Here is a 27,315-nt window from a genome sequence, read left to right as displayed (position 1 = left end):
CAAACATAGGGGCAACGTAATAGTGTGGTGGAGGGTGAAAACAGCATTATGGAAATCACAGGGTGTTCCAGGGAGACAGAGAGTGCAGAGGTGGCAACAGCAGCACAAGGTCAGAGAGTGGCACAATGACTAATTCTGGAGGTAGCTGCAACATGATAGGCCACAGAGTGGCAAAATGACAAAATGTAGAGGTGGCAGCAGCAACAGCAGGAGGTCAGAGAGTGGCACAATCACAGTGTGTGTAGGTGGGTGGCAGCAGTAGCAGCAGCATAAGGCCAGAGAGTGGCACAATGAGAAATTATGGTGGCGGTGGCAACATGGTAGGCCACAGTGTGGCACAATGACAAATTCAGGTGGTGGCAGCAATATGGTAGGCCACAGTATGGCACAATGACAGAATGTGGAGGTTGGTGACAATTCCATTCCCTGGTAAAGATGGTGGAAGGCAGCCGATGTGTGGTATCAGGCAGGGGACAGCATCAGAATAGTGGCTGAGGCAGGAAGTTAGAATCCAGACTCATTTCTCAACGTTTGGGGAGGTGTCATGGCTGATCTAATCCGATGCATAAGGCATTGGTGTGTTGAAATCCTTGCCAATCAAAGCTTGATTCACCTTGACAAAGGTCATTCTCTCCAGATTATGGGTGGACAAGTGGGTTCTCCTTGGGGTAACGGTGGCCGCACTGAACACTTGCTCTGATGCCACACTACTAGCTAGGCAGGATAGCTTCTCTACTGCAAACTCCGCAAGTTGAGGACACACAAGTTAGGCTGCCCAGTAGTTCAGGGGATCCTCTACCTAGGGTGGTAGAGTGCTGTGCAAGTAGGCCACCACCTGCTGGTGCAGAGTCTGCTCCATGTCCTGCTGGTGCTGGTGGCGGCTACCCTCCTTATTAGGAGGGTGAAGGAAGCTGCTCATTAAGGACTCCAGACTGCTTCTAATGGAGCTGCTACTGCGAGGGTCCAAGAGGGTGGAGATCCAAAAGTCATCTATATGCCGAATGTTGACTATTCGGATGTCATTAGTTAGGCAAATGCAGCAGGCCATCTGACTCCCGGCCTCCATCTCCACTGTATACTGCCACAGTGCTTCTCCTCCTCTCCTCTCACTTGAGTAGAAAAACCACTAATTTCACCGGACTATGCTTGTGCTCCAATGTCCTCCTCCTCCTCCAGTTCAGCCCCCACTGGACTCATGTGGCCATGAGATGTAGTCGCCACTTCTCCAGTGCCCTGACCAGACAGATTTTGCAGCATGAGTTCCAGGACATGAAGCAGTGGAATGATGTCATTAATCACGTAGTCCTCGCGACTGACAAATAACGCGTCCTCTACAAAGGGCCTGAGCAAATGGCAGGTGTCACACATAAGCTGCCAGTAGCTGACATCAAAGTTACAGAGGGGAGTACTCCTGTCCGCTTGCATCATTAAAAAATCATTAATGGCTTTTCTCTGTTCATACAGGCGGTCTAACAAATGGAGGCTGAAATTCCAACGGTTGGATACATCGGATATCAGCCTATGTTGGGGTAGGCCATACTGCCGCTGAAACTCGAGGAGGGTGAGCTTGGCTTTGTAAGAATAGATTAAGTGCATGCACAGTTTCCTGGCCATTTTTAGAATGTCTTGCAGATGGATGGAAGCCTTCAGGAACCTTTTGACAACCAGAATGAACATGTGCGCCATGCAGGGTGCATGGACTATCCGTCATCAGTGTATCCAGACACCATGTTCCTTCCACTGTCTGTCACCATGGTTACGATTTGCAGTTGTCATGGAGAAAGCCACACATTGATTTCTTCTTGCATGATGCAGAGCAGTTCCTTCCCTGGGCAAACAAAGTCACACCAGGTGTAGAACTGTGTGACACCTCTGTGCACCCTGCACAAGTGGTATGATGGAGCAGCACTTAGACTTGTGGAGGCTGAGGTGGTGGTGGAGAAGGAGGAAGAAACTGTTTAGCTCAAGGACTGGTAGACCTTCTGTTCTACATATTTGTAAAGGGCTCGTACTGCCTTTTTGAAAAAGAAATTTCAGCTTGGAACTCTCTACCTCGCTTCGGCACAAGCCATTAGTACTCTGAAGGGTGCAGAGTTCACGACTTGGAAAGGGACGGACTGCAGTACCAACAACTTGGACAGGGGCATGGTCAGCTTCTGCACCTTAGGATGGCTGGATGCATACAGTTGTCTCTTTTTAATTGCCTCGTTCAACGACTGCTGGAGCCATGCGTAGCAAGTAACAGGAGTATCTGGACCGGGAGATGATGTCAAAGACAAATAGCTCCCTTCGGCAGAGGTGCTGGAGCCTTGACTGGCTGAAATGGCATGTGTTCCACTAGGTGCTGCTGCTGTTGCTGAGGCGGCAGGATGGACCACCACATCTGAGGCACGTTTCTTCTAGGCCATTTGATGGTGACGCTGCATGTGTGGATGCAAGGCCGTGGTGCCAATGTTAGCTCCCTGGCCACGCTTCACTTTCTGCCTGCAGATACTACATATACACATGGTTTTGTACCCTGCGGCAGTTTGGCTACCGTCCTCACACTGCTGCCACCCTGCTGACTCATGGCCACAGTAGCGACTTGCTGCCTGCTTCGCTGCCTGACGTGCAAGCTGACACCCTATTCTCCCAAGATAATGGAGACCTTGCTTCACCTGGCTCCCAAGTGCAATCAATTTGTGTTTCCCTGTCACTGTTATTCTACTCAATGGTTTCAGTATGCACAGCCTGACTACTTGCAAGTGTAACATAACCTCCCGTGCCACTCTCCACATCTCTACTTTCCTGCCCACTGCAAGAAGCAGCGGATGTCTGCCCCTCCTCTTCACTGCCAGCTGATGACTGTACTCAAAGAGTTCGTCCTCGCTGTATAGTGGCACTGACCCCAGACCACCTAGTAGATCTCTTGCTGAGGGAAATGAACAGGACAGTTGAGGGCCATTGACCTGCTCCTGGGCCATGCCAACTAAGGGCTTTATCTTACGAACCCACAGACTCTTTGCTGGGGTTGTCAAATGTCATTTGGGAGGAAGTAGATGACCTAGTCAACCAATCGAGAACCTTTGGGTTGTTCATCAACACACTGCTGCTAGATAACCCCGGCAGTTCTGGCTTCACAGAGTCACCCCTCCTGGGACGTTCCCTTACTGTGCTGCGACCGATGCTTGCTCCACCTGCCACCTCTGACATATTGGTTAATCAACTATTTTGATTTGACACAGATTTCTTGATATCAACTTTAGCAACAAGAAAGAATTAAAATTTGGGGAATACAGAACCCCAAATCTGACACCCTGGACTTTGAGAAAAAAAATCACTCCATCAGGGTGTTCCTTTCTTCTTCCCAGAGTTTGCTGCCCCATGTAACATGTTGAGCTTGAGGCCATTTTGCTACTAAAGGGGAAAAAATTTGTTATCATGGATAACTGTAAACTTCGGAATTATGCAGAACCGAAGTTTTCCTGAAATTCCAAACGAATTCCACTTCGTTAGAATCGATTCGTCCATCTCTAGTCATGACTTCCATGAAATGCGGTCATAAAATGTATTATTCAGAGTTTATCACATCAGTTATCTGGGAATGTCAGAAAAGCAAAATATATTAAATTTCCATTACCTTCACATTTTGGATAAGTGATTTTCTTTTGAGAACATTTCCCTGTTGGTTGACCTCTGTATTTGAATTCAGCCTTACATTTAAACCGGATCTCTGCCCCTTCTCCATAGTATACTGCACTTTCATGAACTTCATCCAATTCTAAGTTGTTTTCATCAAGCTGATCTTGATCCATTCGGCAAGTCGCTATGAAATAAAATAGTAAATAAATAATAGTACACATAATATCACATGACAAATCACAGGTAAAATCTCCTTGTGTGTATAATATATATACATATATATCCACATTACAGAAAAGCTCAGTCCATTATTAACTCATATATGTTCATTACTGGGTGCATATAACACTATGGCAATTAAATTCAAATACTTTGGTTAAAATATCACTATATCTGATAACAGATTTTATTTTAATAGTGTTTAAAAGTCCTTTTTGCTTCAGACATTGATAAATATCTACAGGAACATAAATACCTAATATAGTAGTGAATTACCATTTTTTTCTGACAGATGAAAAGTAAAACATCAATTTTATTGAAGATATTAAAATATTTCAACAATAGTTCAAACTAAAGTGGCGTGGACCACTAGGTGCAAAGGACTCGGGTGAATTAAAAGTACAGTGTGATCAGAGTCACAGGCAGTGTCAAGCAGTCTATATTAAATGCATAGGATGTAGGACAAAAGAGAAGGTTCAAAGCCTATGTAATTGGACTGCTACAATTACACTGTTGGTCAAATCGAGTAGACAGTCCTAAACAGCACTGTGAGCTTGTGGGTAGTGCAGCTTGTAGTATATACTGAAGCCCTAGGCTGATTGGGCTCAAGTGTTGCCTCAGCTGCCCCAGCAGGGGCCAATATAACAGTAAGCCTGTATTATTGTAGATACTGCATCTAACCCTACAGACAGCGAGTTATAGGCTTGGATTATCTAATATAAAACTAAAGTCCCTATCTCAAGTGATCCAATTGGGTAATTGTTAGTGCTGACTGCACATGACATTGCCACACAGCTAGTTAAAATTTGCAAACATTAGCCCCCCGACATGTTTCACCAGTAGAACTGGCTTCATCAGGGGTATGGGCTAGTACTAGTCGCGTCGCGGACACGCCGAGTATATAACAATAAAGCCCCTCCCTACAAGACCAGGATAAACCTATAGGAGAGGATCGGATAAATCCACTCGCAAAATGCGCATCCAAATAGGACCATCGTTGATTGGCATCAAAATGTAGCCAGTAGAATAGGCGGAAGATGATGACAACTCCGCTCCGCAACAGATGACAGGAGCAGCGTCATACATCCCACTCACCAATAGGATCGGACTCGACCGACATGCCCTCTGGTCAGCTGATTCAGGAGATCAGCTGACTCTCGGCCCAAAGGAGCTCCGCGCATGACAGTGGACTTAGTGAAAAAGTTGCAGATATCTAATGCGCATGTCAACATGATGTCTAGCAAGTACGTGTATCTTACGGGTCATGAGTGACTTGACAGTGGACTTAATCGGCATGTATATTATACACTGCTGGCTTGGTGTAATATTTGTGATGCATGGCGACCTAGTGTGTGATCATCGTTGAGTTGAATACTGATTTTTGGCATTGAGAATATATAATTGAAAGTTAAAAAGACATTCTGGGCTCCAGAAGTATTGTTGGGTCTACTATAGTAGGGAATATTGGGTGGTATGGAGAGTCACATGGCTACATGTATAGAACATGTGGCCAGGATGCAACAATATAATTCCATATAGTTAAGTGCCAGATTATGAGGGGAGACTGAGGACTATAATGCCGGTAAATAAAATATACAGAGATTATCAGCACCATAGGGTGCAGTAGAAGAAATATAGTCATACCGGTCCTTGAGCCCATAAGACAAATGGTACATATATTCTAGCACATATGGAGCTATCCAATATCTACTCTCCAGGGTATACAAACTACGAGGCCTAAATAGAACATCAAAACAATCAATGAAAAAACAATAAGAGACGGGGGATGCGCTGAATATTCAAACATATTGTAGCTGAAAATGCTGGTCTTGGTGGCCTCAATAGAGGCCTATAGGAGAGGCTTCCTAGTCCATGCCCCACGTGGTAAAATGCCATATAATACGAAAAATGAACATAAGGATTTAAAGGTAAGGGAAGTATATACATTAGTATGTACATGGTAACAAAGGGCTCATAGGTATGCAGTAAAGGTAAACCCTTCATTGAGACCCAAAGGACTCAGATTTAAGGCGATGGATCCACCTTGATTCTAATTGTAAAAGTTTATGTCAATGTTTGCTTGTCGTGGTCCATGGCTGGAGATTCTTCTCCGTAGTTGTTGTATGGTTTTCCCGACATATAACCGTGGGCATGTGCACTGTGCCACATAGACCACCACGGTACTTCTACAGTTAAGGAAATACCTAATGGAGATAACTTCTCCATTTGCTGGATTAGTAAAGGTTTTTGTTCTGGGCATGAGAGGGCAGAAGGAGCATGAGCCACAGGGAAAAGATCCCAGAGTAGAACTTCTCACACTCCGAGTAGATGTTATAGCCTGCGTAAAAAGACTGTGTACCAGAAAATTTCTCAAATTGGGACCCCTATGGTAATAGTGGGTCTATCAGTCAATTTTTCTTTCAGGTCCGATATCCGCTGTGAGAATTGGCCAGTATCTGGAGGGGATCTTCTTGATGGTGTCTGCATAAGCGTCATAGGTGCCAATGCACCTAATGACTTGCTGGGCTGGTTGTAGGTTCTTCTGTTGAAAAAGTGTGCTTCTATCCGTATTTTTTGCTCTTGAGAAGGCCCTGTATAAACATTTTTTGGGGTAGCCCCGATTCCTGAATCTCCTATACAGATTGTCACATTCCCTCTTAAAGGTAGCCTCATCAGAACAGTTTCTGCGGGCTCGGAGATACTGCCCAATGGGTATACCTGATCTTAATGGCTGAGGATGCCAACTTTGCCAGTCTAGCAGACTATTGTTGGAAGTAGGTTTTCGAAAGATGTCTGTTTTCAGATATCCCTGGGGGTCTATACGGATGGTCAGGTCTAAAAAGTTAATCTGAGTCTCGTGAATCTCGGATGTAAATTTCATCCCAATATGGTTACTGTTGAGTTTCTCAACAAATTCATGAAATTGTGCTTTTCCACCCTCCCATAGGATCAGCACATTGTCTATATATCTGCCCCAGTAAACAATGTGACGATTGTAGGCGGAAAATTCATCGGTAAAAACAAGGGTGTCCTCCCACCAACCAAGAAAGAGGTTCACATATGAGGGCGCACAAGTCGCCCCCATTGCGGTACCCCTAACCTGGTGATAGAAAGACCCCTTGAAAAGAAAATAATCCCTGGTGAGTACAAAATTTAAAAGTTTCAACAGAAATTTGTTATGTTCTTTGAATTGAATACCTTTGGTGTTTAAAAAGTATTCTACAGCTTTTAAGCCCAAGGTGTGTTCAATGTTGCTATATAAGGATTCTACATCCAGACTAGCTATCGTTGTATCCGATGTGAGCGTGAGGCCCTGTATCCTTATAATAGTGTCTTCAGTGTCCTGCAAATAGGACGGAAGAGCACAGACAAAGGGCTGCAGCATTTTGTCGATATAGACACTACAAGATTGTGTCAAGCAGTCACAACCCTGAGACAATTGCTCTACCAGGAATTGGTACCCGTCCTTTATGCACTTTGGGTAATGCATAAAATGTAGCTATTGAAGGGTGTTCGTTACACAATACTTTGAATTCATCTAAATTAAGCAAATTATCAGCCCTAGCCTCCGATAGGAGCTGTTCCAGCTCTTTAACACACTTAGGTGTTGGGCCAGACAAAGTATTTCGTAAGTATTTCTATCAGAGAGGAGTCTCTGGACCGTCTCAATATAATCTCCGGTGTTCATGATCACTGTGTTACCCCCCTTATCAGAGGGTTTCACTGTTAGATCAGGGTCCGAGCGCAATTCCTCCAGGGCTTTAATTTCCTCTATATTAAGATTTTGGAACTCGTCTCTTGTCCATTTTAAGTTTTTCTATATCATTAGAGACAAGTTGTACAAAGGTCTCGATGTTAGAGTATTTTGAAAAGGTGGGTGTATGTTTCGAATGGGGTTTCATGTCTGTAAGTGGTGCTTGGACATTAGATGGTCCTACAATGTTCTCATCTTCAAGTGACAGTAGCGCCTCTAGAGCCTGTGTTTCTCTTTGTCTAAGTTTTTTCTTATCTGTTTCCTCTTCCTTGTGCAACTTGTAAAGTGGTAGTTTACATGCAAATAAATTCATGTCTTTTATCCATAGGAATTTATCACACAAAGGTGTAGGTGTGAAGGTGAGGCCTTTTTGCAGAAGTGATATCACGTGAGGTGAAAAGGTTTCAGATGAAAGATTGATGACCAAATTTGTAGGGGGATTGGGTGTACTGGGATCTGTTACTTCCCATTGTACCCCCATTTGTCCCGATCCCTGAGCTGTATGCCCGGGGCTTGTGCTCCTAAAAAAGGAGAAGGGAAAGAAGTGGTAGTTAAATGTGGAATTATGGAAGTTTGTCTATTGAAAGGCATAGGTTGTGTCAGGGGCAGCATGGTGCGTTGTGACTCTGTGGCTCTCCTGGGGTCCGAATGTGGTTGTGCAACTGATGTGCTGGACGAGTGTTGGTTGTTTGGTATTGACAAGGAAGAAGAGGATGAGGATTGCATATTTGGAGTACCAGAATTGTTTGTACCCGTGCATGATGTCGTTGGAGGGTAGCTAGAAAATTGTCTCGATTGTTATTGCTTTGCTTGTGTCGGGGTGACTTGCGGTTTCTTGTATTTTTCCGTTTAGTGCCTGCTAAAATCTTGCTAAAAATTGCCTATGTCTTATAGTATGAAGGTGATGAGGATCCACCACTGCCATTCTCTTCTGACCACCGTAGTGGAGATCAGGTGATGTTCTCAGATAGCTCTGAACCCGATCTCCATGAGCGGAGAGCCTCTGCTGCTTCCTACTCTCCTGAGTGGTCCCATGATTATCACCTCCAGGACCTGAAGTGATGTCAGACTGATCACATGCTTCCTACATCACTCAAGGTCCTCATGCTGCCAGGATGGGGCAAAGAACTGGGACAGAGCAGGAAGTAATGATGGGAATGACAACTCTCCTTAGTGAGCTGGCTTAAAAGGCTCTGCTCACTAAGAAGAGGCAGCTCTACTAGCTCCTGAACAGCTCCCTATTAAATATGTAATAGGGAACTGCAGGCCAGTCAATCACCCCATTCCACACCACTTTTGTATCAGATAAAAATGGGGGTGGTGAGCCAGTTAGGGGTGGGGTTAAGTGAAACATTGGCTCACTGAGGGTATCCGACTCCCTGTCGTTCACGAAAGACACATCACTAGTAGGAAGAAGAGGTTGGGATGTGCTCCTGTGTGTGAATAGTAGTCCCCAGTGTGTTCCTTGAGTGTGTATAGCAGAGCTTTGTGTGTGTTTGTTTGAACAGCAGTGCCCAGTGTGTTCTGTGTGTGTATAGCACAGTGTATGTCTGTGTACGTAGTGCCCATTGTGTGTATAGCCGAGCTGTGTGTGTGGTCTCTATATAGCAGTGTCCAGGGTGGTCCTTATGTGTGTACAGCAAAGCTGTGTGGAGGTTTCTGTGCATAGAAGTGCCCAGTGTGAATAACAGAGCTGTGTGTTTGTTTCTGTATATAGCAATACCCAGTGTGTTCCCTATGAGTGTGTATAGCAGAGCTTTGTGTGCGTTTTTGTGTATAGTAGTGCCCAGTCAGTGTGATTTGTGTGTGCATAGCGGAGCCCAGTGTATGTAGAAGGGTCCAGCGTGTTCCTATATATGTCTGTATAGCAATGCTGAGCATGTTCTGTGTGAGTGTATAGCAGAGCTATCTGTGTGAATGAATGGAAGTCACAGAACAGTGTGTGCAAATGTATAGATGTAGAAAAGCTATTTGTGTACATGTGTGGATATAGCAGAGCTATGTGGGTAAATGTAAGGATATGGAAGTGATGTATGTGTGAATAAATGCATATAGCATAGATCTGTGTGTTAATCTATGGATTTAGCAGAGCTGTGTGTGATCTGCTGTTGTGCCACCAACAGGGATATTTTAATTTGTATAAAATATATTTTTCCTTTTTTGGAAGACTAAATCTGAATGCATATGAATATGAGAGCATATTTAAATATTTTGTCTTCCATAGCCGGACACAGTCCATGCTTCAGCTACCTTAGGCTGCAGACGGGTCCTGTATCTCCTTCATAAAGCAGCAGGGTGTGTCCCAGGCAATCTGGGTGCACATTCAGCCTTATTGCCCAGCATGCCCTGTTTCCCATGCCTGAGCAAAGGTTCCTAGTCAGAACAGTCAGTCTGCTGTACGGTTATTGTTCCTGCTGATTTCACATGCGTGACCCCTGTCCACCTGACGCTGCCCATCTTGACTACAAATTGACTTCCCCTGACCCCTTGGTACCAAGTACCGGTGTCCTTGTGCCCCCTGGGCCAGCTGCTATCTATACCGGGACCACCACAAGAGGTAGCACCTTGCAATCTCTACACAGTGGAATCCAGATTCCTGAATATGGGTAAAAGGGTGAATACTGGATAGGTTCAGGGATAATGCAGTGTCTGGCCCAAAGTCAAACCAGGTACATAGCACAGTGGGTTCCCGACCTGCTGCTCGCTACACAAACAAAGGTAGAAAAGTATGTCATAATTCCTGTGTTTGTTTATAGTAGCAACAAGACTGTAAAAAAATGTATTGATATTTCAGGAATGTAACTGGTTCTTTGATATTTGCTTTAATATATAAAAATAGAAAATAACAGCCCATAGAAAACACCACTAGCCAACCCATCTACAACTGAAAACAGAGGATCTCCCAGCTTTAGATGTCAATTTATCAGCTCTAGTCTATCACTATCCATGGCCATATGATTAAGTTGCTGTTAATACAACAGTCAAGAAACTCATGAAAGATGGTAGCCACCATAATTATGCTCATGTAGAACTTAAAAAAACATGGAGCATAAAGTAATAAAGATCTAAAAAAATGGTGACACACTCCCTTTAAATGTACAATACTATCAGAAGCAATGACCAAATCCACTAATGGATGACATGAGAGCTATGTAGTGAGGTGTGATGAATATATGGTATGCAGCGGGGACGGCAGGTGAGGGTGAGGGCACATGTACATTAGTGCATTACATAGACCAGAACTATTTCTCACTTTGCCTGGCCTTATCCTAAAGATAGATAGGATGATTACATCTATGGTGGGTGCAAGCTAGTTCACATCTCAGCCCGCTCAGCTGCACTATGAATATTCATACATTTCCCTCCAGAAAGACAAAGGGGCATATGGTCAATAATTTCATATGTCAGTTATAGAATTATGGGTCACCCCATTCAGATACTAGGTACATTTCTGGGGTCAGGGCAGTGGGGTTAACACATACCTGCATTTTAATCTCTTCTAGAGACCTCAGATGGGGAGACACTCAGAGCGATTTGTGGGAGCAAAGTCATGTTTGGTCTTAAAAGATACACTTACATTCAGGTGTGTGGCCCCCCTGGCAGGATACGCTTTTCTTTTAACCCATTTTACCCTTGACTCTAGAAAATGAAGGCTTCCAAAAATTATGTGAATAAACCTGGGGACTCTGGAAGTCGGTTAACAACCTTTTTTTGTAAAAACAAGGGCATAAGAAGCTAAAAAAAGCAGATCGTGCCAGAGGGGGCAACACCTGCTTATAAGTGTACTTGATTTACTATCCTTCATCCTGGTGGTAGACTTTCTTCAGTCTATTACTGAAGTTCCCACGCTGTGTTGTAGTACTTCCATTTTTTTTAACTGCTTTGCTCAAAAAACAAAAGCTGCCATGTTTTTCGCTTCTGCCAAAGGAATTTCATACAATCCGTAAACCCATTAGATGTTGTGGGTGCTTTTGACTGCAGTATCTTAACGTTTAATCTGTGGAGGTAACATGTATCTCAAACTTTAGCAGTGATTGACAATGGCAGCTGTCAGCCAAGATCAATATTATAGCCACAGCTCAAGCCATCACAATCTTGTAGGGGTTTTGTGGTAAGATTTAAGGACTTGCTGGCTGTTTAGAATATGGGGGCAAAATAGTAGGTGGTAAATAAGGACACCAATTTTACAGGAGAGATCCCCCTAATCAATCTCTTCTGAATATCAGAATGAAGAGCTGCCCTGTATGAGATACCCATGGGTGGTAATTTATGCAAAATGTATACCTAGTCCTGGCTTCCCCATTAAGAACATATCACTAATGGTGAGAGAACCCATTATACAAACATTAAAAAAGGTCTGTCTTTGCGCTAGGCCTCATGTTAAAAATATGGCAACACCTAACAAATTTTACCACATTTTCAAATACAAAATGTGAAAAAGTTGCATGGATATTACTGACTTGCATTATATATAACATGTTGATTGTTAGTAAAAGGAAATATAAAATTTTACTTACGACCAGAGAAACACGTGGGATACCTAAACATCCCATCAATACATTCAATTGCCAAAGCTGTTTGAACTGGATGTTTAAATCCAGGCCTGCACTCCGCACGTAATTCTGTTCCATGTGTATGAGACATTTTGTCCATAGCATCAAGCAGCCTAATGTTGTGTTTTTCTAGTTTTTGTACTAAGATTTTGCATGGAGCTGAAAGAAAGGTAAAAAGGAATAGGGGCTTTTTGTTTATATTTCAAAAACAAATAAAAAACACCTTTACCACATTTCTAGTTTTATGTTATTCTTACCGTAACACACTGGTAAATCTTCCCATTCACCGTTCACACATTTTGCACTCATACGGCCATATAATACATAGTCCTTATTGCACTCATAATCTACATATGATCCCGAGTCATATCTGGGCTGTTCAGCAGTTTTGATGAATCCATTTTGGATTGTTGGATTCTTGCAGCTTTCTAAAAGGTTAAAATATAAGGATAAAAATAAATGACTTATTAATATTTAACTTATTGACAACAATGGAACAAGGATATTCTTTACACATTTTGAACACTTTAATGGAACCATAGACACCATTTCACCACCCCACTTCTGAATGATGTACCTATCACCTCATCTACAGGTAAGTCCTCATCTGCGTTCTCCTTGTCCTGACATGTGCAAACATTTTTGCAACACAATTAACACTAAGATGATGTCAGATTGAAATTAGAAACCGTAAAGGGAATTTAAAGGCTTTTAACAGTTAATAAAGACCATGAAATCGTGATTATGCCAGAAAAGTAGTGTACAAGTCCTGAAATTGAGACAGATAAATGTCCCTCATGTTGTCTATTTCTGTACAGGAAAAAATACTGTATGCAATGGAATCTGCAATGGATTCTCCCAAGAGACTCTCCAATGCCCATGTGCATACAGTCTAAGGCTACATTCACACAACCGTCGGAGGAACGTATACATGATCGAAAGCTTGCTGCCATATATATCCTACCAAAAAGACTTACTTGCAGAAGTGCATCTGGGATAGTTTATATTTTGATTTTCACATTTGGCCTGGAGTTGAGTTTCTGGCGTCATTCCTTCATTACACTGGAATACGATAGTTTGTCCATCATCTACTACAGTGCTTACATTGTAAATAATATTATTGGCCATCATTGTTGGTTGCTGTAATACACAAAATCCTGGAAGAGAAATATATTTACATGTTGTTAATATGATAATAATAATAATAAGTAAATAATATGTAACCCCAGCTAAGAGCACAACACGTGAACAGGACAATGTAATTGCTGGGCAGCAGGGGTTAAGACCAGCAGCTAGCAGCACCTACTCCTCAGGAGCAGACTGGACTACATCTCCCAGCAATCACTGCTGCTCTGTGCCACTGACACTGATAGGAGGAGTTGCTGGAGAAAGGGCTGATGGAAAAAACAAGGGATTGTGGGAAGGAGAAGGAAGAGAGACCTCATGTGCAGCAGAGAGGACTGACAGCACATGGCAGAGTGTAGAGAGTCCTGCACTGAGAGTGACACAGCAGAGGACTAGAGACAGCCCAGCAGCTCAGCCCCAGAGGAGAAGAGGACCTGCTGGAGGAGCTCCATCTCTGCACCACAGCCTGATCCCCAGGAGGTCTCCACATCCACCACACAGGAGGTTCCTGCCTGCCCCTCCATTACCATCCAGGTGCCTGGTCCCAGCTACAAGCAGAAGCCTGGGTGCAGTTACTCAGAGTTGTGAGTAGACTTTATTGTTAGTAAGGAGTTTGCAGGAGTACTGAAAGTATTAAGTGCACCAACGTTACAGAAAGCGCGCCAACGTCCGCGGCAACAGGGCCCCAACGATTGGACTGTGTAATATGCATAGCTGCAGCATAATAGTGTAATCTGTGCAGGTAGAGAGAGTGTGTTGTCACCTACAGAGTGTGTGATAGTGACACGTGTCATTTGTGTTGTGTTCTGATTTATCCCCTCTGTTGCTCACAGAGCTCATTAGTTAAAGGGACCCCTCTGCACCATTATCCCTCCCAGGCCTGGGGAGTGCAGTTGCCCTTTATTATCACTAGCAGTACATTTTAGTAGAAAATCTGCCTCTGTAAATATTTTATTCCTGTTTATGCTTTTCCCTGTTTGCATTCATTGCACTTGGCTCATCCCTAATTCCTTCCCTCACAATAAACCTGCCAAGTTGTTTTACCCTTACCTATTGTGAGTGTGTGTTAAGCTTAGGCAGGGGTTTCCCGAGTCAACCCCTGGCAGAAGAGGAAAGCCCTCCTGCTTACCTACAGAGCTTCAAGCAAGATTCGGGTGGAGGCACTGCGCCATATTGAGTTTGAAGTCACCGTACACCCTTCCTGCAGAGGTAGGCCTGAAGGGGTGTTACAGTGGAGGCACTGCTGAGATTGAACAAACAAAACAGTTGCCATGGAGACTTTAACAGAGAGAGAAGTGTCCACATGGTGTGAGGAGATGTGCATTGGTGATGAAAAAAGTTTTGCCTTGTGTGGTAAATTCTTTCATGCATCTGATGATGAGATACTGCAGATAGTGAATGAACTTCCTGGTGTCACCCATGCAAAGGTGGTTGATCGCAGGGGTGATGAAGATACACCATTCCCAGCAGCATTAATAGCAACTGATAAGATTTTGGAAAGAGAATACTTTGCATCAGTTATAGCTGTGCCGCCAGGACATGGTAGGCAATGGAAAATCATATGGCCTATGAGGCCTGCAGTGATTGGGCAACAGGATCCAAACACACAGCATAGGAGGCCTAGTAGATGTTTACCTCCAACCCCACTATCAGCCAGATCTGAAGAAACACCAGCTTCTGCTGACATGCTGGTAGCAGCTATGGAAAGGTTAGTGAGTCAGTTTGCAAAGATTCAGCCAGAGTCAAGCTATCGCCGTTTGAGGACTTTCTCAGGTATCACTCCAACCCCAGCCGGTGAAGAGGGGTATGACACATGGAGAGATGTGTCCCTGCAGTACCTGCAAGAGTGGCAGTGCACGGATGCAGTAAAGAAGCAGAGAATAGTGGAGAGTTTGAAGGGTCCAGCTATGGAGGTAGTGCAGGCTGCTTGGCGAAGTGATCCTAATGCAACTTTTCAAGACTATATGGCTGCACTTGAGGATGCTTTTGGGACTCCAGAAGATGCAACAGACCTTCTTTATAAGCTCCGCACCACTTACCAGGAACCGGGTGAGAAATTATCTGACTATCTTTACCGACTGGACAAACTAGTGCACAGAATTGTGTCCAAAGGCGGGCTCAGTTCTCAAGATGTGGACCGGTACCGTTTGGATCAAGTACTGCGAGGTGCTCTCACCAATGATCCCACTGCTCAAAGACTAAGGTGCTGCGACAAAGAGAAGGTTCCTCCTTCCTTCCATCTGTTGCTGAAAGAAGTCAGACAGGAAGAAGCTATTATGGCAGCCCGAGAGCAAACATCCAAAAGAGTCACTGCTGCTACTCTAAAGGCTGAGCCAAGCCGAGAGGAGGAGCTTCTCAAAATCATTGAGAAGCAAGCAGAACAAATTTCTCAACTCATAAAAAGCCATACAAAAGAAGTTGAGAGGTTGAAACAGGTTCCCACATCCAATGAGAGACAACCACGATCCACTAGAAGCACCAGTCAGGATCGACAAAGAGATGGAGACCGAAAGACAGAGGGATGTTATGTTTGTGGGGATCCCAGCCATGTTGCTCGGCGATGTCCAAACAGGTGGAGTCTTAAGAAGTCTCTTTCCCATTACGAAAACAAGCTGTCGGGAAACGGGGAAGGGGGTCAGTAGAGTCCCATACTGACCCCCATTCAAGGTCAAATGCTTGCCCCACCACTCCATCCACTGCCGCTCAACCGGGACAATTTCCGAAAGACTTGGTTGGACCAGCCCCACATGTTCCAGCTAGTATTAATGGCCAACCCTGCACTGTGCTGCTGGACAGCGGGTCTCAAGTGTCTATCATCTTTGAAAAATGGTACAAGAAATACCTCTCAGGGGTGCCCCTTCAGCCTTTGTCTGGACTTGTTGTTTGGGGTTTGAGTGAACATAGCTACCCTTACAGAGGATATGTGTCTGTTATGCTACGCTTTCCAAAGACAGTTGCTGGAGTGGAGAAAGAAATACCCATCATAGCACTGGTCTGTCCAGAGGCGGAAGGAGACCAGAGATCCATACCGGTCATAGTAGGAACAAATGCCAACATTTTCCGTACATTAGCACAGTGGTGCCGAGAAATTGGTGGTGATAACTATTCACAGACCCTCACTATTCACCCAGCTTGTCTGGCTGCTTATATTAGAAAGGAGGAAGAAAGGAGGGAGCTACATCAGGAATGTTTTGATCCCTGTTTTGAAGGTAGTGACCTGAAGAAATATGAAAAGGAGTCACTAATAAAAGGCATGATGGAACGTAGAGAAGCATTCTCCCTAGGTGACTGGGATCTGGGCCTGGCGCAGGGAGTGGAGCATCGCATTAGGCTGACGGATGAGAAGCCTTTCCGAGAGAGGTCTCGGAGGCTAGCTCCTGCAGATATTGAAGACGTCAGGCAGCACTTACGAGGCCTACTAGATGCAGGAGTCATCATACAGTCCAATAGCCCATATGCTTCTCCCATTGTTATTGCCCGCAAGAAAAATGGGGATATTCGGATGTGTGTGGACTACCGTACTCTGAATCGGCGCACAGTCCCTGATCAGTATACAGTCCCCAGGATTGATGAAGCTCTAGATTGCTTACAGGGCAGCCAGTGGTTTTCTGTGCTGGATCTCCGAAGTGGCTATTACCAGATACCCATGAATAAGGAGGATCAAGAGAAGACGGCTTTCATTTGTCCCATTGGATTCTTCCAGTTCCAAAGAATGCCTCAAGGAGTTACTGGCGCACCTGCAACGTTCCAAAGGTGCATGGATCAGGTGATGGGAGACATGAATTTTCGGGAGGTATTGGTCTACCTGGATGATCTGATCGTGTTTGGACAAACCCTAGAAGAACACAACCAGAGGCTATTCAAGGTGTTGGACAGATTGAAGAAAGCTGGGCTGAAATTGTCCCTTGAAAAATGTCGGTTCTGCCAAAAGGCCGTGAAGTATGTGGGACACATTGTCAGCCGGGAGGGGATCTCTACTGATCCAGCTAAAGTAGAAGCTGTTGTTAACTGGCCCAAACCCACCAAGTTGGGGGAGCTTAGGTCCTTTCTAGGATTTTGTGGGTACTACAGAAGATTTGTACCACAGTACTCTAAGATTGCCAAGCCTCTAACTGCTCTCACCCAGGGATATCCACCTCCCAGAAAGAACTTGCATACCATGAAGGTGAAAGGGAAGACCTTTTTCAAGGTTAATGAACCATTTGGAGAGAGATGGACACCTGCGTGTGATGATGCTTTTGAGAAGCTGAAGTCCTGCCTAACCCAGGCTCCGGTGTTAGCCTATGCAGACCCTAACAAGAAGTATGTGCTGCATGTGGATGCATCCTTTGAAGGCCTTGGGGCAGTTCTGTACCAGGAGCATGGTGGAATTCTGCGGCCCGTCTACTATATCAGTCGAGGATTAACCCCCAGTGAGCGCAATTACCCGGCTCACAAACTAGAGTTCCTGGCATTGAAATGGGCAGTGGTGGACAAGCTCCATGATTATCTGTATGGGGTACAGTTTGAAGTTCACACCGACAACAACCCCCTGACTTACGTGAGGACCACAGCTAAGCTTGATGCGACTGGGCACAGATGGCTTGCAGCATTAGCTGTATATGAATTCAGCTTAAAGTATAGGCGAGGAACCACAAACATTGATGCTGACGCCCTTTCCCGCCTGCCCAGGCAGTCGCTGAATGAAGAGGAAGAAGCTTGGTTAGAATTACCTGCTCCAGAAGTGAAAGCTCTATGTCACAAGCATCAAGCTGCCACTATTCCTCTCAAGGGATGTGCAAAATTCCTAGGAGTGTCTGAGAAAGCTCTGCCACCTTTGTTTTGCAAGTTGACTAGGGTGAAGACAGACTCCTTGCCTCAACTGACCCGAAACCAAATGGAAAAGGCCCAACAAGAAGATCCTTCTGTGGGAGTGGTTCGATGGTGTGTGAAAAGAGCAAGGAGGCCTGAAAGAAATGCACTGAAGACCGAGGAGTCCATTTTACTAGCTCGTCAGTTGGAATATCTAGTTGTGAGAGCTGGCCTGCTCTACCGGGAGGTTAAACGTCAAAATGGAGAGGTCCGAAGACAGCTGGTTCTACCCACTCAGTTTCGGAATATGGTCATGAAAGCTTTACATGATGAACATGGACACCTTGGAATTGAGAAGACAACTGGTCTTGTTGCGGACAGATTTTACTGGCCGAGAATGGAAGCGGACATCGAGGGTTATTGCAAGTCATGTGCTCGGTGTGTCCTGAGGAAAACTTTGCCAACTCGATCAGCACCTTTGGTGAACATCAACAGCGATGGTCCGATGGATTTAGTGTGTATTGATTTCCTCTCCATTGAGCCAGATGAGGGCAACATCTGCAACGTCCTAGTAGTCACTGATCATTTCACCCGCTATGCACAGGCCTACTGCACTAAAGACCAGCGGGCAGTCACTGTCGCAAAAACATTGTGGGAAAAATTCTTTGTACACTACGGATTGCCAGCTCGCATCCATACTGACCAAGGAAGAGATTTTGAGAGTCGACTGATCAAAGAGCTGTGTGAGATATGTGGGATCAAGAAGTCTAGAACCACCCCTTTCCACCCACAAGGGGATCCTCAACCGGAGAGGTTCAACCGCACCCTTCTCAATATGTTGGGTACTTTGGACACCAAGCAAAAGGGACGCTGGAGCCGTCATATAAGTCAGTTGGTCCATGCTTACAATTGTACAAAGAATGAGTCGACGGGGTACTCCCCTTACTTCCTCATGTTTGGGAGAGAAGCTAGGCTACCAGTGGATATCAGCTTTGGAGTGTCACCCGACCATTCATCTGGGAAGACTTATATGAAATATGTGTCCCAGTTAAAGGAAGAATTGAAAAGGGCTTACGGATTGGCTGATCAAGCTTCTGGTCGAGCAGGGACACGAAACAAGATCCGCTATGACCGCAGGGTACGAGAACACATTCTGCAACCTGGAGATAGAGTTCTAATTCAACAGCTGGGTCTTCCGGGAAAACACAAGCTTGCTGATCGTTGGAAACCAGAGCCCTATGTGGTAGTTGAGAAGCTGCCTGGTGTTCCATCTTACAGAGTTAAACCTGAGAATGGAAGTGGAATAATAAAGACCTATCATCGTCAACATCTGTTGCCTGTGGGACAGAACATCAGATTGCAACAGTCACAAGAAGATGGGGCCTCAGTCACCCGGCGTCCTAGAAGGAGTCCTCGTCATAGAAGAATAGTCGATCCGGTAGTCACCCCTGAAAGCAGTGATAGTGACTCCAGTGATGAGTGGGGGTTAGACTATAGATGTGAAGGAGATCCATATCCTATCATTCATGACAGTCCAGAGCAGTGTCTTCCTGTGGACAACCAAGATGAACCCAGTCCAGAGGCTATCCTCCTTTGTCCACAGTCGGGGGAGAATTCAGAAGGAATAAAGTCACCAGGCGAAGAAGTATCCATTACAGAACCTGAGTCAATATGTCAAGAGCTGGGGGTTGAGGAGGGAACTCCTGCAGTACACACTCGTCCCACAAGGAACACTAGACCACCCATGATGCTGACCTATGATAGAATGGGTCAAGCTACTGAGGTCCCTAGAGTTGTACGACCCCAATTCACTAGTCAGTGGCCATACTTTCCCTCTGTGTCCCTGTGGCCAAATGATTTGTGTGTTTTTGGTAGTGGTGTTAGTCAGGATGCTTTCACACCAATTGGTTTTTTAGGTGGCGAGTCATCTTATCATGCTGGGCCTTCCAATGTGACTCCCCAGGGGGAGAGTGTAACCCCAGCTAAGAGCACAACACGTGAACAGGACAATGTAATTGCTGGGCAGCAGGGGTTAAGACCAGCAGCTAGCAGCACCTACTCCTCAGGAGCAGACTGGACTACATCTCCCAGCAATCACTGCTGCTCTGTGCCACTGACACTGATAGGAGGAGTTGCTGGAGAAAGGGCTGATGGAAAAAACAAGGGATTGTGGGAAGGAGAAGGAAGAGAGACCTCATGTGCAGCAGAGAGGACTGACAGCACATGGCAGAGTGTAGAGAGTCCTGCACTGAGAGTGACACAGCAGAGGACTAGAGACAGCCCAGCAGCTCAGCCCCAGAGGAGAAGAGGACCTGCTGGAGGAGCTCCATCTCTGCACCACAGCCTGATCCCCAGGAGGTCTCCACATCCACCACACAGGAGGTTCCTGCCTGCCCCTCCATTACCATCCAGGTGCCTGGTCCCAGCTACAAGCAGAAGCCTGGGTGCAGTTACTCAGAGTTGTGAGTAGACTTTATTGTTAGTAAGGAGTTTGCAGGAGTACTGAAAGTATTAAGTGCACCAACGTTACAGAAAGCGCGCCAACGTCCGCGGCAACAGGGCCCCAACGATTGGACTGTGTAATATGCATAGCTGCAGCATAATAGTGTAATCTGTGCAGGTAGAGAGAGTGTGTTGTCACCTACAGAGTGTGTGATAGTGACACGTGTCATTTGTGTTGTGTTCTGATTTATCCCCTCTGTTGCTCACAGAGCTCATTAGTTAAAGGGACCCCTCTGCACCATTATCCCTCCCAGGCCTGGGGAGTGCAGTTGCCCTTTATTATCACTAGCAGTACATTTTAGTAGAAAATCTGCCTCTGTAAATATTTTATTCCTGTTTATGCTTTTCCCTGTTTGCATTCATTGCACTTGGCTCATCCCTAATTCCTTCCCTCACAATAAACCTGCCAAGTTGTTTTACCCTTACCTATTGTGAGTGTGTGTTAAGCTTAGGCAGGGGTTTCCCGAGTCAACCCCTGGCAGAAGAGGAAAGCCCTCCTGCTTACCTACAGAGCTTCAAGCAAGATTCGGGTGGAGGCACTGCGCCATATTGAGTTTGAAGTCACCGTACACCCTTCCTGCAGAGGTAGGCCTGAAGGGGTGTTACAAATATATCCAACATTATGTGTGTATCTGTGTCTAAAAACATATCCATACCAAGGTAAAAAATGAGCGGAGTTTCTAAATAAAGTACAGAAAAGCGTGCTGGAACATGAGACCATATAGCATGCCTTTGTCCTTTAAATTGGCCAACCCCTTTACAAAAATACAGATGAAATCAATTCTCTGTATTTTAGAACAAATACAACTTTTTTTGAAGTACGAGCTATCCATTTGTAATGATACCAGGCTGCAATTGGACGGTGCATTGTCAGCCATAGGAGCCTTTTAGAGGCTTTGAGCCATCATAGCAATCAATTGGTGTGAAACTGCAGGACCCATGGGCCACAGCCAATTCAGTGCCATAGTCATGTCCGACTACAGTGCCTAAAATGTTAATACTTGCAATTGGACCCAGGTTTGATTATATGGCAGATGTCCAGTGTATAAAACAGCAGATAGGCTCTGTATGTGAGTGCTCTCAATGTATTTAGAAGATTAAAGAAAAATAAAACACAAAACTTAACCCCTTAAGGACGCAGGGTATTTTCGCTCATTTCTCGCTCCTCATCTTAAAAAATCCATAACTTTTTAATTTTTCAGTGTACAGAGCTGTGTGAGGGCTTATTTTGTGCGTTACAAATTTTACTTTCCCCTGATATTATTTATTATTCCATGCCATGTAGTGGGAAGCCGGAAAAAAATTCCAAATGTGGAAAAATTGAAAAAAAACACGTCAAATTCTTGTGGGCTCAGTTTTTACGACTTTAACTCTGCGCTCCAAATAATACCTCTACTTTATTCTTTGGTTCGGTACAATCGCGGTGATACCAAATTTATACAGGTTTTATTGCGTTTTAATACATTTTCCAAAATTAAACGAATGTGTACAAAAAAGAAAAAATTTCTGCCATCTTCTGACGCTAATAACTTTTTCTTATTTTGTTGTACGGAGCTGTGTGTTGTGTCATTTTTTGCGAAATGAGATGAAGTTTTCATTGCTACCATTTTGAGGACTGTGCGACTTTTCGATCACTTTTCATTACATTTTTTATGTCATGTAAAAAGGTGTAAAAGTCTTGTTTCGAACATTTGGGTGCCATTTCCCGCCTCAAAGATCACCGCCAGCCGTAACCGGTTTTATATTTTGATAGATCGGGCATTTTGGGACGCGGCGATACCTAATGTGTCTGTGATTTTTTTACGATTTATTATGTTTTATATGAGTTCTAGGGAAAGAGGGGTGATTTGAACTTTTAACCCCTTAACGCTGAAGCCACTTTTCACCTTCCTTACACGGCCCATTTTTTCAAATCTGCCCTGTGTCACTATAAGTGGTTATAACTTATAGTGACACAGTGGTTATAACTAGAGATGAGCGAACATACTCGTCCGAGCTTGATGCTCGTTCGAGCATTAGCGTACTCGAAACTGCTCGTTGCTCGGACGAATACTTCGCCCGCTCGAGAAAATGGCATCTCCCGCCGTTTTGCTTTTTGGCGGCCAGAAACAGAGCCAATCACAAGCCAGGAGACTCTGCACTCCACCCAGCATGACGTGGTACCCTTACACGTCGATAGCAGTGGTTGGCTGGCCAGATCAGGTGACCCTGGAATAGACTAGCCCCTGCCTGCGCTGCTCGGATCATTCTGTGTCTGGATGCCGCTAGGGAGAGAGCTGCTGCTGGTCAGGGAAAGCGTTAGGCTGTTCTATTAGAATAGTGTTAGGCAGGAGTGATTCTACAAGAACCCAACAGCCCTTCTTAGGGCTACAATAACGTTATACATTTTTTTTTTTTATTTGCAGCTAGTACCATATTGTGAGGAATTTGCAGGGGGACTTGCTACCGTTGTGTTTAGCTCTTAGTGACACACATATCCACCTCAAACACCAAAGTGGGACAATTTATTAGGGGTTTGATTTCAATTAGGCACAGTCTGCCAGTTTCTTTTTATTTTACGTTTATTTTTTCATAACTCAGCGTCATCTCATCTGGCATAGCAGTGTGCTTTCATACTTGGCTAGAAAATAGTCATAGGAGAATCCAAACGGCTTACTTAGGCCTACAATAACGTTATATATTTTATTTCTGGTTGATCTGCTAGTGGCTGGCCTTGCTGTAGTGCATCTACTACCATATTGTGAGGAATTTGCAGGGAGACTTGCGACCGTTGTGTTTAGCGCTTAGTGACGCACATATCCATCGCAAAGACCGAAGTGGGACAATTTATTAGGGGTTGGATTGAAATTAGGCACAGTCTGCCATTTACTTTTTATTTTACGTTTATTTTTTCATAACTCAGCGTCATCTCATCTGGCATAGCAGTGTGCTTTCATAGTTGGCTAGAAAATAGCCATAGCAATAGGATAGCATCGTTTGGTTTTAAAAACTAAAAAACACAAAAAAAAAAAAAAGTAAAAAAAAAATTAAAGTTATAACTTTCATTTTCAAAATGTTTAACCCGAGGGCTAGGGGTAGAGGACGAGGGCGGGGACGTGGGCGTCCAACTACTGCAGGGGTCAGAGGCCGTGGTCCTGGGCGGGGTGAGACACCACCTGCTGATGAGGTAGTAGGGGAACGCCGCAGAGCTACACTCCCTAGGTTCATGTCTGAAGTTACTGGGACTCGTGGTAGAGCACTGTTGAGGCCAGAACAGTGCGAACAGGTGATGTCGTGGATTGCCGACAATGCTTCGAGCAATTTGTCCACCAGTCAGTCTTCCACGCAGTCCACCCATGTCACCGAAATGGGCACTCCTCCAGCTCCTGCACCTCAGCCTCCTCCCCCCCAGTCTGCCCCCTCCCAGGAAAATTTGGCATTTGAACCGGCATACTCTGAGGAACTGTTTTCTGGACCCTTCCCACAGTCACAAACCACTTGTCCAGTTGCAGCTAAGCAATTTTCCGATGCCCAGGTTTTCCACCAGTCGCAGTCTGTGGGTGATGATGACCTTCTTGACGTAGTGGAAGAAGTGTGTAAAGAGGTGTCCGACGATGAGGAGACATGGTTGTCAGACAGTGGTGAAGTTGTTGTCAGGGCAGGAAGTCCGAGGGGGGAGCAGACTGAGGGATCGGAGGATGATGAGGTGACAGACCCAAGCTGGGTTGAGAGGCCGGGTTAACACAGTGCTTCTGAGACGGAGGAGAGTCCTCGACCAGAACAGGTTGGAAGAGGAAGTGGTGGGGCCAGACGGAGAGGCAGGGCCAGAGCTGGTGCATCAGCGCCAAATGTGTCACGTAGTGAAGCTCCCGTGGCGAGGGCTCCCGCGGCGAGGGCTAGATTTTCAGAAGTCTGGAGGTTCTTTAAGGAAACACTGGATGACCGATGGACTGTGGTGTGCAAAATTTGCCAAACCAGGATCAGCAGGGGTTCCACCACTACTAGCTTAACTACCACCAGTGTGCGCAGGCATATAAATGCTAAACACCCCACTCAGTGGCACCAAGCCCGTTCACCTCCGGCCGTGCACACCACTGCTCCTTCCCCTGTGTCAGCTGATAGTCAGCCCCCTGCCCAGGACCCTGGCACAAAAACCCCATCGTCGCCTCCACGATCCTACACAGCATCCACCAGCGTTCAGCTCTCCATACCCCAGACGCTGGAGCGGAAAAGGAAATATAGTGCAACCCACCCGCACGCCCAAGCCCTTAATGTCCACATCTCCAGATTGCCCTATAGGCTAGTAGAGACCGAGGCCTTTCGCAACCTCATGGCGGCGGCCGCCCCTCGGTATTCGGTCCCCAGCCGCCACTACTTTTCCCGATGTCCCGTCCCAGCCCTGCACCAGCACGTGTCAGACAACATCATCCGTGCCCTGACCAACGCCGTTTCTGACAAGGTCCACCTGACCACGGACACGTGGACGAGTGCTGCCGGGCAGGGCCACTATATATCGCTGACGGCACATTGGGTTAACTTGGTGGAGGCTGGGACCGAGTCTGACCCTGCGGCTGGTCATATACTGCCGACGCCGAGGATTGCGGGGCCTACCTCGGTCCAGGTCTTTCAGGCCTACTATGCCTCCTCCTCCTCCCACCCCTCCTCCACCTCCTCCTCCGAACTACCATCCGTGGGCATGGCGCCATCAGTTGCTAGCTCTAGGCACAGCAGCAGTGCCGTCGCTAAGCGACAGCAGGCGGTGCTCAAACTGCTGAGCCTAGGCGATAAAAGGCACATTGCCCAAGAACTATTACAGGGCATCACGGCGCAGACTGATCTGTGGCTGGCACCGCTGAACCTGAAGCCAGGCATGGTTGTGTGTGACAACGGCCGTAACCTGGTGGCGGCTCTGCAACTCGGCAGACTGACACATGTGCCATGCCTGGCCCATGTGTTAAATCTGATAGTTCAGCGTTTCCTCAAGACATACCCCAATCTGTCTGATTTGCTCACGAAGGTGCGCCGCATCTGTGCGCATTTCAGGAAGTCCAGCACAGATGCTGCCACTCTCAGGGCAGCGCAGCACCGCCTCCAACTGCCCGCTCACCGACTGTTGTGCGACGTGCCCACGAGGTGGAATTCAACATTAATCATGTTATCCAGAGTTTACCAGCAGCGCCGAGCGATTGTAGACTGCCAGATGTCAACTTCCACCAGAACTGGTAGTCAGGTCAGTCAGCTTCCTCAAGTCTACAATGAGGAGTGGACGTGGATGTCTGATATCTGTCAGGTGCTGAGTAACTTTGAGGAGTCAACACAGATGGTCAGTGGCGATGCCGCCATCATCAGCCTCACCATCCCGCTGCTTGGCCTGTTGAAAAACTCTCTGATCAGCATGAAGTCGGAAGCTTTGCGCTCGTCACAAGAGACGGGGGAAGAAGATTCCCTTCTTGATAGCCAAAGCACCCTCAGGTCTGTTTCTCAGCGCATATCGGAGGAGGTGGAGGAGGATGAGGAGGAAGAGGAGGAGAATGTTGGCGAGACACAAGAGGGGACCATTGTTCAGTCCTTCACTGTTCAGCGTGTATGGGCAGAAGAAGAGGAGTTGGAGGAGGAGGAAATGGGCAGTCAGGCCAGTGAGGGGAGTGAATTCTTGCGCGTTGGGACTCTGGCGCATATGGCAGATTTCATGCTAGGATGCCTATCCCGTGACCCTCGCGTTCAAAGAATTTATTCCAGCACCGATTACTGGGTATTCACTCTCCTGGACCCACGGTACAAGCAAAATCTTTCCACTCTCATCCCTGGAGAGGAAAGGAGTGTGAGAATGCATGAATACCAGCAGGCCCTGGTGCACAAGCTGAAACAGTATTTCCCTTCTGACAGCGCTAGCGGCAGAGTGCGTAGTTCTGCGGGACAAGTAGCGAGGGAGAGTAGGCGACCAGGCAGCTTGTCCAGCACTGGCAAGGGTACGCTTTACAAGGCTTTTGCCAGCTTTATGTCACCCCAGCAAGACATTGTCACCTGTCTCCAGTCTCGGCACAGTAGGGCTGATCTTTACAGAAAGATGGTGAGGGAGTACGTAGCTGACCATACCATCGTCCTAAATGATCACACAGCTCCCTACAACTACTGGGTTTCAAAGCTGGACATGTGGCACGAACTGGCGCTGTACACCTTGGAGGTTCTTGCCTGCCCTGCCGCTAGCGTGTTGTCCGAGCGGGTTTTCAGTGCAGCTGGTGGCATCATCACCGATAAGCGTACACGCCTGTCGACTGACAGCGCTGACAGGCTGACGCTTATTAAGATGAATAAAGCCTGGATTTCTCATAATTTCCAATCTCCACCAGGTGAAGGAAGCTCAACCTGAATAATTTATGCACTCCTCCTCCTCATTTTCCTCCTTCTCCTCCTCTTTGTACACTAAAGCAGAGGAAACTGGCTATTTTTTGACAGGGCCCACTGGCTCTAGCTATAGTACTTTATGCATTTAATTTTTCTGGAGGGCCACCTACCCGGTCCTCTGTTTTAAACAATTTTTGGGACTGCCACATACAGGCACTCAATCTATTCAATTTTTCTGGAGGGCCACCTACCTGCTCCTCTGGTTTGAAAACTTTTTTGGACTGCCACATACAGGCACTCAATCTATTTCATTTTTCTGGAGGGCCACCTACCTGCTCCTCTGGTTTGAAAACTTTTTTGGACTGCCACATACAGGCACTCAATCTATTCAATTTTTCTGGAGGGCCACCTACCTGCTCCTCTGGT

General features: G+C 45.9%; 1 protein-coding gene across 4 annotated transcripts in view; it reads right to left on the bottom strand.

The window, feature by feature from the left end:
• Nucleotides 1-27,315, bottom strand: part of LOC140105135 (complement factor H-related protein 5-like) — a 332,603-nt gene that overhangs the window by 48,349 nt on the left and 256,939 nt on the right. For all 4 annotated transcript variants that reach the window (XM_072129061.1, XM_072129060.1, XM_072129062.1 and 1 more), the window contains 4 exons: nucleotides 13,125-13,304; nucleotides 12,405-12,575; nucleotides 12,112-12,306; nucleotides 3,620-3,805 (listed from right to left, as the gene is read on the bottom strand). In XM_072129061.1, coding sequence (XP_071985162.1) covers nucleotides 3,620-3,805; nucleotides 12,112-12,306; nucleotides 12,405-12,575; nucleotides 13,125-13,304 — 732 coding nt within the window. The remainder of the gene's footprint in view (nucleotides 1-3,619; nucleotides 3,806-12,111; nucleotides 12,307-12,404; nucleotides 12,576-13,124; nucleotides 13,305-27,315) is intronic.

Source organism: Engystomops pustulosus, chromosome 10 (genome assembly GCF_040894005.1).
Source record: "Engystomops pustulosus chromosome 10, aEngPut4.maternal, whole genome shotgun sequence".
Classification (NCBI taxonomy): Eukaryota; Metazoa; Chordata; class Amphibia; order Anura; family Leptodactylidae; genus Engystomops; species Engystomops pustulosus.
The sequence above is the reverse complement of the archived record's forward strand: the minus strand, read 5'-3'. Positions and strand labels throughout refer to the sequence as shown.